Genomic DNA, 17,405 nt, shown 5'->3' with positions numbered 1-17,405 from the left:
CAAGTCTCGTCTTTTGCAGTTCAACTGGAAACGGCGCTGGGAAGCTTCTATGGACCTGCCCAGCCAATACCAGAGTCGGTGGTTGCCGAATATGGGGCACGCATCAGCCACTTGGCAAGGCGGTTTTTTCATCACCTCCTAAGGTATGATGCTTGGAGCGATTCTGCAGGCCTCTCTTGTATGCCGTGGCGTCATGCAAACGGCATTATGGTCAGCAACGGAAAGCATTATGGTCAGCATTACGGAAAGCTGAGCAAGTTGGTGAACTTGAATTGTGTTTGATGGAAGTGTAGCCAAACAATAAAAAAAAAGACGGCAGATCCCACGCAAATGGGTAAATCAGCAATAAGTGAAGCTTTCTTCCATGTTTACTAACATGTTTTCACTTCACTTTTTCTTTTTCGCTTCTATGTAGATCAACTCTCCTCGATCAATGCACGCTTTAGACCCATTTTGTTCTTTTCACTTCTTCATACTCGGCTGCTTCTCTCTCTCACTTCTTCAATCCTTGCCTCACGTTGTGCTTGTCTATTCAAGCACCTACCTAGTAGCACACGCAAACCCATTCTGGTGGTCGGGCCAAGAATGCTAACTTCCACAGTGCCACATGCCAAGTTTCACTTGCTTGGTGTCCCTAGCTGTTGCATACTCACCAAGAGAGCAGCTACCAACCAGCAAGCAGCCAGTACTTGTAAAGTTAGGGGGGTAATGGACAAAGAAAGTTTCACTTTAAAATCGGCAGGTTTCAACGATTCCTCTGCCTCTGAACTCTACTGTGATAGCAGCAGGATCTTGCAGCTGGCATCGCAGTATTCTGAAGAACAACTTTGTCATGGTGCATACAATGTGGTCCTCATTGAGTGTATAGAATGTGGCAGTAAATGGGAGTTTGTCGTACGCATAGTACATCGCTATACTTTTGCAGGGTGTTTTCAAGGGGATCTTACAACTGTTTGATATAAACAATAATTCCATATATCTGGGATTGACTGTATATCTCTATATTTCTGTGTTGTGCTTTCATGGCTCTGTATATATGAAAAAAATCTTTTTGTCAGAAATATTTAGTTGTGGATCAGGGCTGTTGCGCTGGTCATAACTTTTTTTTCTTTTGTGTGTGTTCACTAGGTGTGCTGCTGTAAAACATAGTTTTAATGCAGGTAGCATATTAACAGTGTGAGTGAAATACAGGGATAAAGTAAACGACAGGACGAGCGCTGTCATTTTTTTTTTGTCCTAGTCATTTGTTTGCACCGTTAATCTGTTACCATGTGTTACCAAATCAATGATTTGCTCGAACCTAAGATTTCTAAGCTTCACACTCACATTGCTGTGGTGCTACCAACCATGAAGGAACCGCGAAGTGCTTCACTAAGGGTAAAATGGGAATGTGTTAAACACTTTTCCCCCCAAGTGTGTAAGAATGATCAGATGGTCAAGGCCCCATATGTCGAAAGCAGCCTTTTACCTGAATGTGGAAATTTGTGGTCCAAAGCAGCTGGTGGACTCACAGACTCACATATAGGCTTGCAAGTACAGGCTACTCCCACTATTTGACCCTCGCTGGACCGCAAGTTTTGGTCGATTGAATTAACTAAGGGCAGCAGAATAAACAGCTTCAAACGTACCTTTTTTTATTGCTTGAAGTATATTGTTGTCGTTGACAGTTTACTTAAAAACAGTATCATAATAATTATACATGTCGAAGTCAGTCAGTGGCTAACAAAACTAAACACTGTCATCAACGCTTGACAAAATTGCCAAAAGAGACGCATCCTGAGGCAGAGCGCAAGTAATCATCACCGCAGGACAGGTTGCAGCTGCGACTGTCATCACGTAGGGAACCAGTAAACACATTGTCTGCTGAATTTCTTGTCTTTTCAGGCTTTTATATGTTTCAGAGAGGTTGAATAAATCTAAGTGACATGCTTTTGCGTTAAAAAATAAACGAGTTTTCTTTGATAGCATGTATGGTTTCTCACTGGGACCTTCCAATGTGTTCGAATCAAGCTAAAAGTTCAGTCAACGGTAGTCGACTGTACGTATTAACGCTGTCAGGGTCGAATTTCTTTCACAAGAACCATGGCCTGTGGTCAATTTCTTCTTTATCGCAGTTTCCAGTAGTATGAAATGATTGAAAGCTCATGAATATAACAAAGATTATTGCATGCAATATTTTGTCTCGAAAACACTTTACTGGCACCAACAGTATGCGTACAAGTATGCTATACAGTAAGAGGTCGAGAAAAATGTCTAGAAAAAAACATCCAAAATCAAGAAGTGGGCTGACAGATGGAATAGCACACTGTGGTATAACGCTTGTAAACAGGGATAAGGTGCCTCAGAAAGGCTCACCAGCCTTTCTGAGGCACCTTATCCCTGTGTACAAACTTTATACCATAGAAAAAAACATGGCTGTCAGTTTGTTGTCCCAACAGCACATTTCATCCGAAGAAGGAACAAGCCAGAAACAAATCGGAAGAAGAAATGCTTGAGCAGTCGCTGTGGGAAGTGGCACCGCACGCGGCCATACCGAAATCTTGACAGTGTGCACTCCGGTGTACGGCAATAAGTAAACTGCAAGCGAGGGCAAGGAAAAAGATAGCTTAATAGTATCTCTGAACTTCGGCCACACAGGGCTATTTCCAAGCTACCGGAAAGACGATAGCAGCAGCCGTAAAGAATGTTAGCATCTCCTCATCGCACGCCTTGGAAGTAGCAGACGATGTGCGTGACTGCATCAGTGAGCGCTCGGGGGTACAACAACTCGAGTTGTGCACCCCGGCAAGCGACAATTCAATTTCAAATGACTTTGGCCAACTCCATAGAGATGGCAGCACCTCTCAACAAGCAGTAGTGTTGAATACATGCAAAATATCAAACATAAGTTGGAGCACGGTAGAAACATGTTGAATTTACTATAAGTTTAATGAAAGGGAAAAATTGTTTTCTTTCTGAGAATCTCACATGGGCTTCCTTCATAGCTTCAGAAGAATGGTTTGTGGGGCGAGCTGGCATTCCATTCTTGAGGGCAAGCGGCACGAAAAGCAGCGTGTTTGTCTTTATATTTTGCACTGCTCGCCTCCAGATTGGTAAGGTTAGAGATGCACTGGGCTGAACCACATCAACTATATGATAGGTGTTTGCTAGATGAGTTTGCCAGCGATGTTTACCTCCGTTTTTCAATAGGGAGCAGGTTTATTGCTGGTTTTCTGCTACGTACACTTAGTGACAAGCATTCTCAATGTCACTTCCTGCCAATTACCGTGCTCCTTGGGTGTCATTGGCACAAAATTGCAGCAAGAATGCCTTGAAGCCTAGCCTAACCAATATAATTGATGACATCATAACATATTTAGCATGGTGTCCTTATGCTAATTAACATATTTCGGGATGTCACAAACTAATTAGCATTAAAAAGATTAACAGCCATAGGCCATGGCTATGCCACTGTCAAGTTCTCTTTTTGGACATGCAAAGGCATTTATTTTTCTAGATTGTTCACTTGCCTTTAGCACTTCTTTAGTGTTGTATGGTGCATAATAAATGTAAAAATTGTCTTTTTTTCCTCGGAAGCCTTTGACTTGCGATACTGACTCAATTCCTTTCCTGCTTGACTCACAGAGTGCCGCGGTGTGAACTCTTGGGCTGACCTCCTAACCTCTTTCGGTACGGCTGCATGACTTCTTCCCAGGAAAGCATGTCCTTCACTTCACTGTACTGACCTTATTCCTTGACCTTTGAGCGTCTTTAAGGTGCTCTGAGCATGAAACATGTCATGTATCTGTCTTCAAACACAAGATCGAAGCTTCGATCCCTGGTGTGGCAGTTTAATTATGATAGGCAAAATGCAAGAACACTCGTGTACCAGCTTTTGGTTCCTGGTGAGCCTCTGGTGATTAGGATTCACCTGGAGGCTAGTGAATGCAGAACTATGGCACACTTGATGGCTAAGGCATGGCTTTGAAACAAAAAGCGCCATGATTTAATTTCAATTTTTAGCTTGAGGTCACATGCTGTTTGAAACACATGGGTTTATGTTACTTTCAGATGTGTAATGTTGCATTTGATGCCATGGTTACATGTTTCATGACCAGGGAGATGCTCAAACATTGCAGTTCATAGCAATGTCTCGCAGAGCCATCTCATTTATGTTGTGCAAGAATCGCCTTTGTGACATTGCCCGATTATGTGCGTTGCACAGGAACTTCAATTCGTCCTTGTCTTCACATTAAATCATGACATCTATGCACGTTAATGACTGCTGTAGATTGCTGTGGCCACATGTTCCCTCAAGTGCACCTGCTTAATTTGGCCCATCAAAGGGTAGCTTTTAACGAATGTTCTGAAGTCCCAAATTGAGCCTTTAGCTTGAAAATTATTTTTATTGGGATAGCAATTATATGGACACTCCAGGCAAATTTCCGCCGAGGGCATCCCGTGACATTTAGCATAAAGTCCCAAGTGCAATAATATTGCGGCCTCGCGCCGTATGCCATAGGTGCGAGTGAGAGCTTGCGAGGGTGAGCTGAGAAGGAGGGTGGCTTGATGCGGCGATGTCCTCTCACGCCTGCAAGGGAGGTAGTTGGGGAGGGTGTGCGCCCTCTTGTCAAGCACGCGGGGGGGGGGGGGGGGGGGGGGGGGAAGAGGGGAGATGTGTGCATACTAGGAAGGAGTGAGGAGGCAGGTTAGTGTACAACTCCTCTTCTACGTCGACTGCGGCGCATGAACGCGGCTGTGCATGTCCTATCTTGGTGGCAATCTGTGCTGGGTCTGAAGACTAGCCAACCATCACAGCTTTTTGCACACATTTTGTGAGCAAGCTTTGTTAGTGTTTTCTTTTGACGTAGGGAATGCAACCAGAGTTGAATTTAGTGATTATTCTGTGCAATAGATGGCACCATTGTCCTCAGTGCCATTATCAGCTACGCAGCAGGCACCCTACACGACCCACAAAACTGCAACGTGTCTTTAGATGTGCACCTCATCTTGCAGCTGCAGCAGGTGTCTGCCCAAAAAAGCAGTGCCCATTTCAAAGATTGCTGTAGCTCCCTGGTTAGTTGATAATGGCGGTTAGGCTAGATTATGTATTCGCTCTGATAGTACCTTCACACTGTAGTCACAGTATTGTATCAAATTGGAACACTTAGAAGGTAAAACACTAACTATGGCAAAACTGGTTTAACATGGTCAGCTGAGACATTGAATTTCAGGTGGCAGGCATTGTCGTCTGTTTGCTTTCACCTTGCTTTGGTTCCTTCCCATGCATCTAGTGTTTCAAAAGGTGGAGCAAATCAGTAAGAGCAGAATTTTTTGTTTGGCTATACTTCTTTTCACAAATGACAACCTGATGTTCTAACTTGCCGTAGGGGAACGTGGGATATTTCCTCCAGCACCATCCTACACTGCACCCTGAATCCTGCTTGCATGCACATTTGCACACGCTGCCAACGTACATTCTCAGTATAGTGGCAGGTCTCGCATGCTGCCACTGTAAACGCACTTGCATGGGCACTACACTTCCTGCACCGCGAGGACGCTGTAGCGGTCTAAATGATGGGGTATGTGGAAAGGTGAATCAACTTTTGCAGGCCTTTAGCAAGCTGCTTACTGTAAAATGCATAGATGGCTCTGGTGTTTAAGTAAACGTTTCTGTATGTCTCTCTTGTTATATAGCACCCACAGTGTTATTGAATTCTTTTGACCGTGGCCAGTAGCTTTTGACCAATGGCTGTGGTGAATGTGCCCTGCCCCTGAGCACGATGTCATGGGTTTATTGTTTGGCTACAGCGTGAGATTTAAAATTTTTTTTTTATGGGATAATATTCTGAAAGGGGCTGTGCCTGCAGCTTTTGCTAAAATCTTGACTCTAATGAAATCCCATCTGGTTGAGTAAGGTTCTATGAAAGAAAAAAGAGCACTGACCAAGGCTTGATTTATTTATTTGTTTATTTATTTATTTATTTATTTATTTATTTATTTATTTATTTATTTATTTATTCGAATCCCGGCCACGGCGGCCGCATTTTGATGGGGGCAAAATGCGAAGACACCCGTGTATGTAGATTTAGGTGCACGTTAAAGAACCTCAGGTGGTAGAAATTTCCGGAGTCCTCCGCTACGGTGTGCCTCATAATCAGAAAGTGGTTTTGACACGTAAAACCCCATAATTTATTTTAATTCATTCATTCATTCATTCATTCATTCATTCATTCATTCATTCATTTAGTCAGTCAGTAAGTCAGTCATTATTTGGGTTTAACAAACCAAAGGATCTCAGCAGCTATGAGAGACTAGTGGACAGCTCCAGATTAATTCTAACTGCCTGAGGTTCTTTGACATGCACCTGAACCTAAGTGGATGAGAGTTTTTGCATTCTGCAATCTTCATAATGTGGCCAGTGAGACTGGGAATCAAACCCACGACCTTGGGTTCTGAGCAAGAGAGCGTCGTAGCAACCGAGCTACCACGGGAGGCCTCCAATGAAGGCGGGAACAATGCCAAGTTACATAGTTTGGGGGTGCTCAACTCTTGCGTGTCCTCTGATATTGTTTTCCCTGCATAGTTGTGCACTGCTGCCGGTCGGTGTAGTTGCAGAATAGTATGAAAGGGCGCAAAATGGACTAGTGTCTTCCTTTTTGGCTTGGGCTCAGTGAAGCACACATACTTGTTGTGCACCTGGTGGGACACTCTGTGGGACTGTCCCAAGAGAGGCTTCAGAGTGGTGCACCGCGATGGACAAACGCGATAGTTCGAACAGGCCACCGTTCATGTAACTGTACATGCGAACAATTAGGCGTTGGTGTCTGGCATGGGGTGAACATATTCGCTCAATATCCTGTCGTGGTGAGTCGCACTCCATCGATTTGTCGCACGCACATTGGCATATTTCATTGCTTTTGATTCTTCTAGCTGGCCATATTGTGTAAAAGGCATAACAAATGCCCGTTTGTTTGTTTGCACTACTGTGTTGCCGTTCCTTTGTCCCAAGAACACATTTGAGAGTCCACAATGAACAATGCAAAGGCGCACAATCCTTAGCGTTGTTCCCACCTGAATATGAATAATCAACTAACCAACGCTTCCACATTTATGATAGACTCCAGTGAAGGTCAAGTTTGAAAAGGAAGAATCAAGTGTTGTAGCTTCCTTGTGGCGCATGTCTTCTGCTAAGTTGAAATGCCTTGCTTTTTTATTTTTAATTAGTACTTAAGTTGGTGCACTGTTTACATCATTATCATGTCTTTTCCTTAACTGATGATGTTACAATGCATGTTGATGAACTACAGGCAGTGCACATTGAATTGCTGCTTGTGCTAAATCGCTTTAAATTTATTAATTTGACTTCTTTGCTTGCGGCTGCCAATATATAGTGAGGAAAGATACGTACGACTACAGAAAAGGACGTCTGTCGTGGGGGCTGGATAGTGGGGTGTCTCCGTGTGCACTATGTTTGTTTGCTTGGGCTGACTACAGTTTCATTTCGCACTGCCCGGCACAAAATTCAGTCATGGAGGTGGTGGCATGCTTTTTTCTTCAGTTTATATAGTTTCTCTGTAAGGATTTCAAAGCACACTCATGCAGTCATATCACTCATTGCTCTGGCGCTCATTGATTCGCCAGGTTCGACAGGCTGGAAAAGGCCTTTCTTCTGGCCGTTGACTTGGGATACTGGGATCTCTTCATGGTAAGGCTGCCTATCTTTGTCCGGGGTGAGTCGGCATGGCATCTTTAGGCATGGGTGACCAAATAAAATTGGGCCAACAAGCAGCTAACCGTCTCAAAACAGGTCTGAATAAGTAGTAGCAGATCTTCTGTGCCATGTGTTATGCAAGGATTCAATGCCATGTGCCAAGGCATTGTAGCAATTGAGCTTTATTCACAAAGGCCATGTAACAACCTTTTCTGGCCAACTGTACCTGTTAGTGTTGTTTATGTATGTAGTATCTAGGTGCTTCTCATGTATTTCTGATACTTACATTACCTCGGCTAATAACATTTTAAATAAATGCAGTTCGGTGAATAGACAGAACTAGAAACCAGCTGGAGGGCTGGTGAGATCACACTATGGATGTAGTTTGTCTTACAAAGGTAACGTTGCTGAGCCTTCAAGGCAGAAAAGAGTAAAAGTGGCAAAACTATGCACTGAAAGATACTTTAGGGTCATTGACTACATGCTATGGTTACCCTGTGTGCTCTTCCAGATAGATGATCAGATGAAAGGTGCTGTTTGTAGGAAATGTACGGATTGTGTGGTGCTTCAGCTAAGCCTTGATATAACAAAGGCAGTAGAGTCAGCAGTTCACTTCATTATTCAGAAATTTCGCCACATTAAAATTTATTACCATAAATTAAAGAAGTACAATTTTCAACCAATCTTTCTTCTGTGTTAGGGATGCTTCTCTGCTTTCCTGGTCTTGTTTTGTCACGTGCCGCACGATTTGAAAGGTGCATTTGCAAACTACCACATGTTATTCAGCCATTTGACCACTGGCAACCATGATAGTTTGAGGCCTCAGTCTTCTTCTGCGGCAGTAGTGTAATTTCATTACATTGAAATCATGCATAAACACACTCCGTTATATTTAGGTTAAAAATACATAGTGTTCTACCAACATGGGTTTACAAACACTTTAGTACTTCGTTATATTGATGATTTCGCTATACAGTTGAACCCACTTATAACAATATTCAAGTGCCACGAAAATTCCATTGTTGTAACCGATAATTGTTATAATGGGGTTGCATGAAAAAAATCTAAGGGGATGACAGAGCTGTTGTGAGAAAACTATAATGGCGGGGACACCAGTGTCCCACCCCACCATCTTCCTCCATTCGACTTGCTGATTGTGTTGACTCGTTTAACTATTTGATTCCGCTTCCTGTGCACTCCGATCGCGTGTAACAAGACACAGCTGCAGTGCTATAACTGCAAATTGGAGACATGGCCTGCAAGTGACCTGCGAGTTTCGCCAAGGAGGCGCTTTGCTGGTCTCAGTAGGGGCCTTTTAAAAAATTAAAGAAGGTTGCTACAGCAGCCTCTCGGCTTGATAAGTCCAGGAGAAACGCTGGGGCGAGATTGCCACAAGCATCTTGCCACGTACTTCTCACTGGCTTGCACGAGAAAATCTCATGTCCGTCAGCCTTGCCTGCTTTACGCTGAGCTTGCCGACACCCTTCTCCAAGGCATCCGGGCATGCCACGTAGTGCAGCGGAAGGTCTCTCCCAAAAACGAAGCCTTGAAGGGACTGAATCATCTGCAGGGCCTCCTGCGAGGACAACATTGAGGCAGCCTGCCTCTACTGCGTCGTTGCTGCTGTTGTCGGCATCGCTATCCGATGCAAGCACTTTCACGACAATCGCCTTGTCGGTTAGAAGCACTTCGTTTCCAAATCTGTAGCAGTGCGCTTTCTTTTCACCGGCAACATCATGTACTGCCGATGATTAGAGGGTGGGTCAGCCATCTTCAGTTTCGGCGGTGAGTCAAACAAATCTGAAAGACAGCGTGGCCAGGAATGGCTTCGACGCACCCAACAACGACAAGCGCAAGCGACCTAATCAATTGGTAGAACTGCGCAGAATGTGGGACCGGCCAGCTATCTGGGAGCAGCACCATAGAATAAAGAACCAGCGCTGTCAGCGCCGTTGGCGCAGTCCTTCATGTTTCGGAGAGTAGCACAGCGTAGAGCTGTGGGCGCTGTCCATTCGTGTTCAGAGGGGTGTAAGGGTGATGTGAGAGAGGTGCACGAGGCTGGCAATGTGGAGAAGGCTGGAGCGCGCGGCGGCCGTCCCGATTGTGCAGCGGCTCTAATTTCTCCTTTTATTTTTTATTTTCAAGGATTTCGCATTCCATTACCTTTTGGCACAGACACCCAGCAGCCAGACTTCATTGTTATAACCGATAATGCCACATGGGAGCATTGTAGTAAGCAGGTTATTTCACCATAGAAAGCATGCAAAACCTGTCAGTGCAGTAGCTTCCATTGTGATATCCAATATATTGTTAAAACCGGTATTGTTATAGGTGGGTTCGACTGTACTAAAGTTCTGTTACACCGAGGTTTAACTGCGTTTGCAAAGTGTTCATGTGCAGCTTCAGCCACGTCACTGACCTTTTCTTGTGTCAGGACCTGCACAACATTGCAAAGAAGAAGGGAGAAACTGGTCTCGTGGAGGTTGCCCTGCGACGTGCCAACGCCCTGAAGCCAAGCCGGGCGCTGTCCGACTGCGGTGAGTGCCACAAAGTGCATTTCTTTCTGTTAGTCAGCTAGTCATTGCAAAAGCTGCCTTGCCCCTCCACCCATTTACCCCCATCATTTCCATATGTGTTTTATGAATACATGTATTCAAGTTGATAGGTTTGCAAGTATGTAAGCCTTACTGTGACTGTAGGGGTGCTGGCCTTATTGGTATCGTACAAGCCTAATTTAGTAATGCAGTGTTACATAGTATTTCTTTAGTGTACCTCTCATGTGGCTGCCGTCTCCCAAAGGACTTTATCAGGTTTTGACTTTGCCTGTCGACGTTTAACACAAAGCACACTTATCATAAAGCCCAGAAAGCATTCAAAGCTGCCACGTCTACTCCAAGCTGCATTGGCAAAAGCAGTGTGCTGTATACAGCAAATTCTCGTTAACTCAACATGTCGGGGTTAAAGCCGAAATCTTTCACGCCGTGATGCCAACTTTATGTGTATTTCACCCCGTATTTCGAAAATTCCCTGCACTGCATTCCTGATGTCTCAAAATTTCAGCTGTGAAAACACCGCAGAAGGCACTGCCCGAAGGATTTGCATGCTTTGTGCGCATCCGAAGTATCACCAACAAGTGAAAACAGAGATATTTTACTACAGCAACTTGCAAATAACTGCATGAACTAACCTTGGCACGAGCCTTGCGGTCGCTCTAGGTTGAGCATTCTCTGACAGGAGAGGCCCTGACGCCATTCCCGGAGAAGCTTCTCTACCTGCCCTTTTTCACTCAGGGCCGAACACACCTACGCGCTTGCCGCGCTCCGAGCTTATTGTTCTTTCTCTCCATCGCTGCTTTCGCGCACTCACTCGCCTACTCAGACTGCCGCTTCATCGTGGCCTCGCACAAGAGTGGTGAACTGGGAGTCAAGTCTCTCTCCCCTCTAATTTAGGACGCTGTCAGTGATGCATTGATGTGGTTACGGCGTATCAATTGTGAACCCCAGCAAGGTGATCGGCACTTTTTGAGTAGGTGCAATCAGTCCGTGCACTGCTCCTAAACCAGGTTACTATCTGAGCCCACAGAGCAGCTTCAGTGAGATTGCTGTGGATCAGTAGGGACATTCGCTTCATGCTCGCGCACTAGTGTGGCATAAGCAGATCGACACTGGTGGGTGCTGCTGAAGGTGTGACAGCTGTGCTTTTCCGTAATTGATTTTCGGTTTTCTAAGCAAAATTGTCTGGAATTCGCAGTGCTGCAGAAATTATCAACCTCAACTTTTTGCACATCTGGAGGCAGTTTTGAACTCCTCGGATTGTGGGCTTCCAATCTTGCATTGTGATCATTCGTCTGATTCGGGACCAAGCATGCTGTTTTGGCACGATAACAGTGTTGCTCCTAGGCGCCAGTGTGTCCTGCTCCAAGTCAAGCCAAACCGATCAACCGAGAATATTACGGCCGCCATTTTGGAAAAGCTCTGCGCAGACTGTGCATGGCCACCGGGTGCCTATTTTCGTGATTTCGGTTGTCTCGAAACTCGGCTTATCTAGAAATGTTTTCCTATTTTTATAGCCTTGAGTTAATGGGGTTTTATTGTATTTACCCTCAATACAAAAATACTTCTAAGGCCACATCTTTCCGTCTGTTCACTGTGTGCCATGTCCACGTATTGGGCGTTTCGTACTGCATGCTTATTCTGTATAGCATGAGGCACATTCTGCATGACAGTACAAGTGCAACAAGCATTTTCCTGCTCAAAAATAATTACTGAGAGCAGTAAGTGTGTTTAAAAAAAATGTAGCTTTAGCTGGGACACCAAAGAAGAAACACAGAGTGTCATGTGTGTAAAATGCTTCCATCTCACCTCTTGTGTTTCATGTTCTAGTGCTACATTTTTTAAACATGCTTTCATGCTTATTGGCCCAGAAACCATTCAAATGCGTCATCATTTGCACTGAAGATTAGAGATTTTATTTGGTTTAAAAAAATTTGGAGGCACGAGGATTATCCAGAAGACTTTTCTGTTGCGGAAGGCTTTCTTTTGCTGAGACGTCCAGTCACTGAAGTTGTTGCTAATACTGAATCATCATTGTACAGGCTGCCTGCATCAGTGTCTTAAATAAATATAGATCCATAATTAGCGCAGTCATAACCACGACTGGCGCCGTCATCAGCTTTGAATTAAAAATGTTGGCAATTCCTTCTTGTGAAAAGCCACCATTACGATTGGCTACCACTACTACTAAGGTGAATTCGGCCGCTTGCAGAGGCATAAAGTGGCAACAGCAACTCAGCAGTGCAGAGCGTCATTCGAGCCAAAACCAATTCAGACCATTGCTTCTGTAAACATTCAGCCAGTCCTGTGACCGGGGTTGGTAGGTCACGCAAAGCAGCTTAAGTTAATGCAGTCATACACATAAGGCTGTCGAGTCTATGGTCTTTTTTTTTTTTTTAGCTTATAGTTTGTGTGCTTTGGCTCACAGGTGTATATGTGTGCTCCTGACAGCAATCTATCATGTGCGCGTTCACTGTTGTTTCCCAGAGTGCAAAGGACTATAAAATAACTTGTGGGTCCCTCTACGAGAATACAGTCGGTGTGCCAATATCCAAAACTAAAAGTAAACAGGTTTGAGTGTGAAATTGGGTAAAAATGTCTTCTTTCACATTTCTGGAAGGGGGAGACGCAAGACATAAGTCTTTTGTATGTTCCAAGAGATGGCAGCACCTACCAATCGTCACTCCAAATATTCATAAATATGAATTCATTAATACTGTTGGTTGCTAACATGAGTATGCATTCATGTTGGCAACCAACAAATGGTTAATACACAGAAGCTTGATGCAGAGAGTGCAAACTGTACAAAAAACGTAAATGATGTAAACAGCTCTAGCATCCGACATTCACTTTTTCATTGTTTCTGTGTTCCTAGTAATGCATCTATTAGCATAAATTCGTACGCAAACAACTTAAATGCAACTGGATTGCAATTTTTCCAGATTTGTCTGCATGCATAACAGTGGTGTAATTTAAGTTCTAAAATACACATTTGGGTCTACATCATGTTTAGTGACCGGAACAGCATGTATTTTGAGAGGGACAAGGATGGAGACACGACACGGAGGAGCACTGACTTGCAACTGAAGTTTATTGCTTGGAACAAACACAGGTTTTAAGTAAACATAGTAACCAACTAACGCGTGAAATCATCGAAGCAGCGCACATCGCCTGGTCAAAAGACGCATGCGTCAGTAGGCTCTCCTTATCGATTTCGTCCAAAGAACTGGCATTTATAGCGAGGGGGGATATGATGATTACAGTTATCTCCTTGTTCAGTGTGGCATGTACGATTGACTGTGAATCTATGAATGCCTTTTTTTTTGTTCTTCCGTCATTTGGAGCTGTTATATATTCTTCGTTCCAAGCAATAAACTTCACTTGCAAGTCAGCGCTTTTCCGTGTCGTGTCTCCCTCCTTGTCCCTGTAAAAATAAACGCTGTTCTGTTTAAAATGGCTTACCAACTCGCCCAAACGTCTGTTTTAGTGACCGGCTACAGAGTGTTCGAAAATCAATCTCATTATGCTTAGCAGGTGTTCTGATTACTTTCTTTTTCCTGTTTGTGTTTCAGTTCATGGTAACGCTGCCTTACTGAAAATCATATTGTGTGAATGATTGTAATAATTTTTTTTCTTGCCCATCAGGCTGCATTAGGAATCAAATTTAGCTTAAAAGAACAACTGTGATTCTCCTCGCTTGTACCTTGTGCAGATTCAAATGACTGTGATTCGTCAAGCGAGCTCACCGATGACTGTTGCTCAAGCGACGATGGGACCCGCTGCAGTCCAGCTGTGGCTATGGCTGTGGCATCCTGCTCTGGGGCCACAGGTGTTTCGGAATCTGGTCGCCTAAGATTGGTACGCTTTTTTTGAACAAGACAGGATTTAAGTTCCTCGTTTATGAACATATTGGTTGTACTTGGGACAGACAAGCATGCACAAACCCCAATTAAAAACAGCAGGGAGGACTTTCAGTAGCAGATTAGATAAAAGGAGAGTTCATGTTATTTGAACCTCAAGTAAGCTTCAGCAGGGTAGGGTATAGAGGAAAGCAAGGAAAAGAAAAACAAAGTGTATGATATGTGGTGTAAGAAGCGATAGTAGTGCCAAATAACATATCCGCTTCAAAGTCCGTGCTTTCTAAATTAATAGATATAATTTGCTAATTTTAGATTGTTGCTATAATTACTGAAAGATACTCCTGAGCCAGAGCCCCTCAAAACGTTGAGCACAAAACAGGGAACACTGAGGAGGGGCTGGGGGAGGGGGGAGCTTAGGTAAGATCCAAAATTCAAGAGGGCAGCCAATACAATTTCTTGCCGAAAAAAATATTGCAGGTCTAAGACATTTCAAGACAAACCCTGCCCCAAAGCAGTGGCATCCTTGGAGGACAGGATCTGACCACAGGCTAATGTGGGACACTTCTAGGCTTGCCAACTCTCGAGTGGATGAAGTCTAGACAATGCTGGGGGGGCGAGGTGCGTTGAGAAACTGGTGACAACCGGCCCTGTCAATGCCAGGAGCCGCCAGGCTTTACATGCAACAAAGTTCATCAAATTGTTTTAGTCCTATTGTGTCACAATTTGCAGCAAGAAAGACGAAGTGTAGTTGCTTGACTAACGTGGCTACCATTACGGATAAAGTTACTGCAAACTGTTCGGGCCTGCAACAAAACTAGAATCAAAAAAAGAAATGAAACCGCTTTTACGTTTATGACAATGCAACAGGACGCACACAAAAAAATAATTTGCAAACGAGCTGTCAGGCATTATAAAAATGATATCTGGTCAACTTACTTTTATTGAGTAAAAAAGAAAAGCAAAAGTTGGGACATTTGGCTTTTCTGACTTGGTCAAATCGGGACACGGGACATTTGCACAAAAGTCGGGACTGTCCCGCTAAATCTGGTTTGGTTGGCAATCCTAGACGCTTCATTCGTCGTAGAGCTTCTCATATGAAGTTTCCATTGCGAGCCATACTTCTCTTAATCTTCCATCCCTTTACCCACTTCCCTAAACAGGCCTCGAACTATCAATCAAATTCTATATTAAAGGGAAGCTGAAGAGTCTGTCGAATTCAATAAGACGCTCATATACGGATGCGGGAACCTTATAAACCATGCAGGTAAAATTTTGAGGGAGATTTTTCACTTAGGAGCGACGTAATCGTCGGTTAAAATTTCGCTCTCGCTCCGCCCCCGTCGAGTGCTGCGCGCTGCTGCTGACACTAACGATGCGAGCGGAGACTGGAAACCACGGCATAGTGACATCAGCACTGGTGTTTCGTTCCTTCGCAGTCTCTGCGACCGTGCCTGACCATACGTGCCGTCATAATCTGCTTTGCTCGACCCTACATTGTTTGTGTGTATGTAGAGTGGTAGTTGACTTGCGCAGCATCAATTGAAGTGGTGGGCCGATCATGCCGGCGTTCTGTGCAGCCTACGGTTGCATGAACACCAGCGGCCGCAATGATGTTCCGATGTTCCATTACTTCCCACAAGACAGAAGCTTTCAGCTAAGTGTGAGGCTGCTGTGAATCAAAAGAATTTTAAGCGCTCAAGAACAACAGTGCTGTGCTCTAAGCACTTCCATGACGACCGATTACTACCAGAGTTTATCAACAATGCATGAATGAGGGAGAGTACAGCTGCTTGCAGGCTTTCTAAACGCAGTGCGAAAAGGTCGGGGCAACGAACACATAAAGACGGGATGAGTGCAGGCGGACGGATGGTAACTGGTCTTGGAAGACCTTATAAATACACGAACTCGTCCAAACCTGAAGTTTGATTTACTGCTAGCTCCTTCGTGTTAGCAGGCTGAACGGAAGGTGCATGCTTATCTCACACCCTTGACGCAGGTTTGGTCGCGAACCGCCGTTAATTTTCTATTCGCATGTGTGTTGAGAAACAGCCTACATGCAGCTACCATAACCCAGTGCAAGTGTAAAATTTGCATGTGTTTGAAAGCCAGCGCACGCCAACACGCTGTGCTCTCCCTTCTCTTGCGCACAGAGAGAAACCAGCCGTCCCACGTAGCCGACGGAATTCGCTGCCTTTACGGCTCCGGTTATGAGTAGCGTGCAGATATCGCGCTGGTGAATGCTCCGGCTCTTGCAGCACGGCAAGAGCCGGAAAACTTTTCCCGCATGTAAACCGTCTGTGTAGATTGCCGACCGCTTTGGGGCAGCGCGCAAATGCCGACGATCGCATCCCCGCTTACGTTCCACGAGGAGGCATGTTAGGAACAACCGTACAGTTGTTTGCCCGGAAACGAACTCACTGGATCGCTGAATGCAGCTTTGCAAAAAACGTACTGACCAAAGAACATTTCTAACATGAGGATATGCTAACACTTCGCTTTTGTTCCCGTCGAAACCACTGCTTGCTACCAGCATCTTTTGCTTCTTCGAAAGGCCGGCTCCTCGCAATCGGCTCATACATGTAGGGAGCAACGCCGAACTCGTCAGAGAAACACAAGCTCTCGAAATTTACCATTACCGCCTCAGCAAAACAACAGCGCCAAACCACCTTGCACCATGCTTCATGTGTAGCGGCAACGGTCGGTCCGGACGAACACCATTGTTTACGCCACAAGGCACCCGACCAATCACAGGCGCATACAAGGCGGGCAAGCTGCCCCAAGTCTGCTGCTGCACTTTTCGTGGAAATAAAATCTGTTTGCGCTTTCTTTCGCTCAATTTCGATGCGATATTCGAATTCCAAGAGTTGAAAACCATTACGCACAGCTATTCACTCATTTTTTCTGGAAAACCCTTCAGTTTCCCTTTAATCTCCCTCTACTCCTAAGAGCTTACATCAAATGCAGCATTTGATGGCATGCAATCAGGTTACACTGTACATGCTCGCGGAGGCGTGTAAAAGTGTCAATGCAGGTCTGTCAACAGGATGCACATATGCACTGGGCAGGCACGTAAAGGTTAGGGCAGGCAAGATGATATTGCATCTAGTGCTGCACATCTTGGAAATGAACACATCCCATCTCAGCCACTGTGGAGTAATTGGCATCTATATGTGCCCTAAGTACTTTTTATAAGTGCATTGATTCACAGATGGAGTGGTTAACCGAGCATCTCAAGACAACCGACCAACAAAGCCTCATAGCACCTAAGTGACACAGTTTTGATGAAAATGTTTCTTTGGC

General features: G+C 44.6%; 1 protein-coding gene across 8 annotated transcripts in view; it reads left to right on the top strand.

Annotated features, from left to right (window-relative positions):
• Window positions 1-17,405, top strand: part of frtz (WD repeat-containing and planar cell polarity effector protein fritz) — a 63,537-nt gene that overhangs the window by 30,635 nt on the left and 15,497 nt on the right. For all 8 annotated transcript variants that reach the window (XM_055062417.2, XM_055062415.2, XM_055062414.2 and 5 more), the window contains 4 exons: window positions 20-143; window positions 7,624-7,687; window positions 10,128-10,230; window positions 13,958-14,103. In XM_055062417.2, coding sequence (XP_054918392.1) covers window positions 20-143; window positions 7,624-7,687; window positions 10,128-10,230; window positions 13,958-14,103 — 437 coding nt within the window. The remainder of the gene's footprint in view (window positions 1-19; window positions 144-7,623; window positions 7,688-10,127; window positions 10,231-13,957; window positions 14,104-17,405) is intronic.

Source organism: Dermacentor andersoni, chromosome 10, assembly GCF_023375885.2.
Source record: "Dermacentor andersoni chromosome 10, qqDerAnde1_hic_scaffold, whole genome shotgun sequence".
Lineage (NCBI taxonomy): Eukaryota > Metazoa > Arthropoda > Arachnida > Ixodida > Ixodidae > Dermacentor > Dermacentor andersoni.
This window is presented reverse-complemented; position numbering and strand designations above follow the sequence as displayed.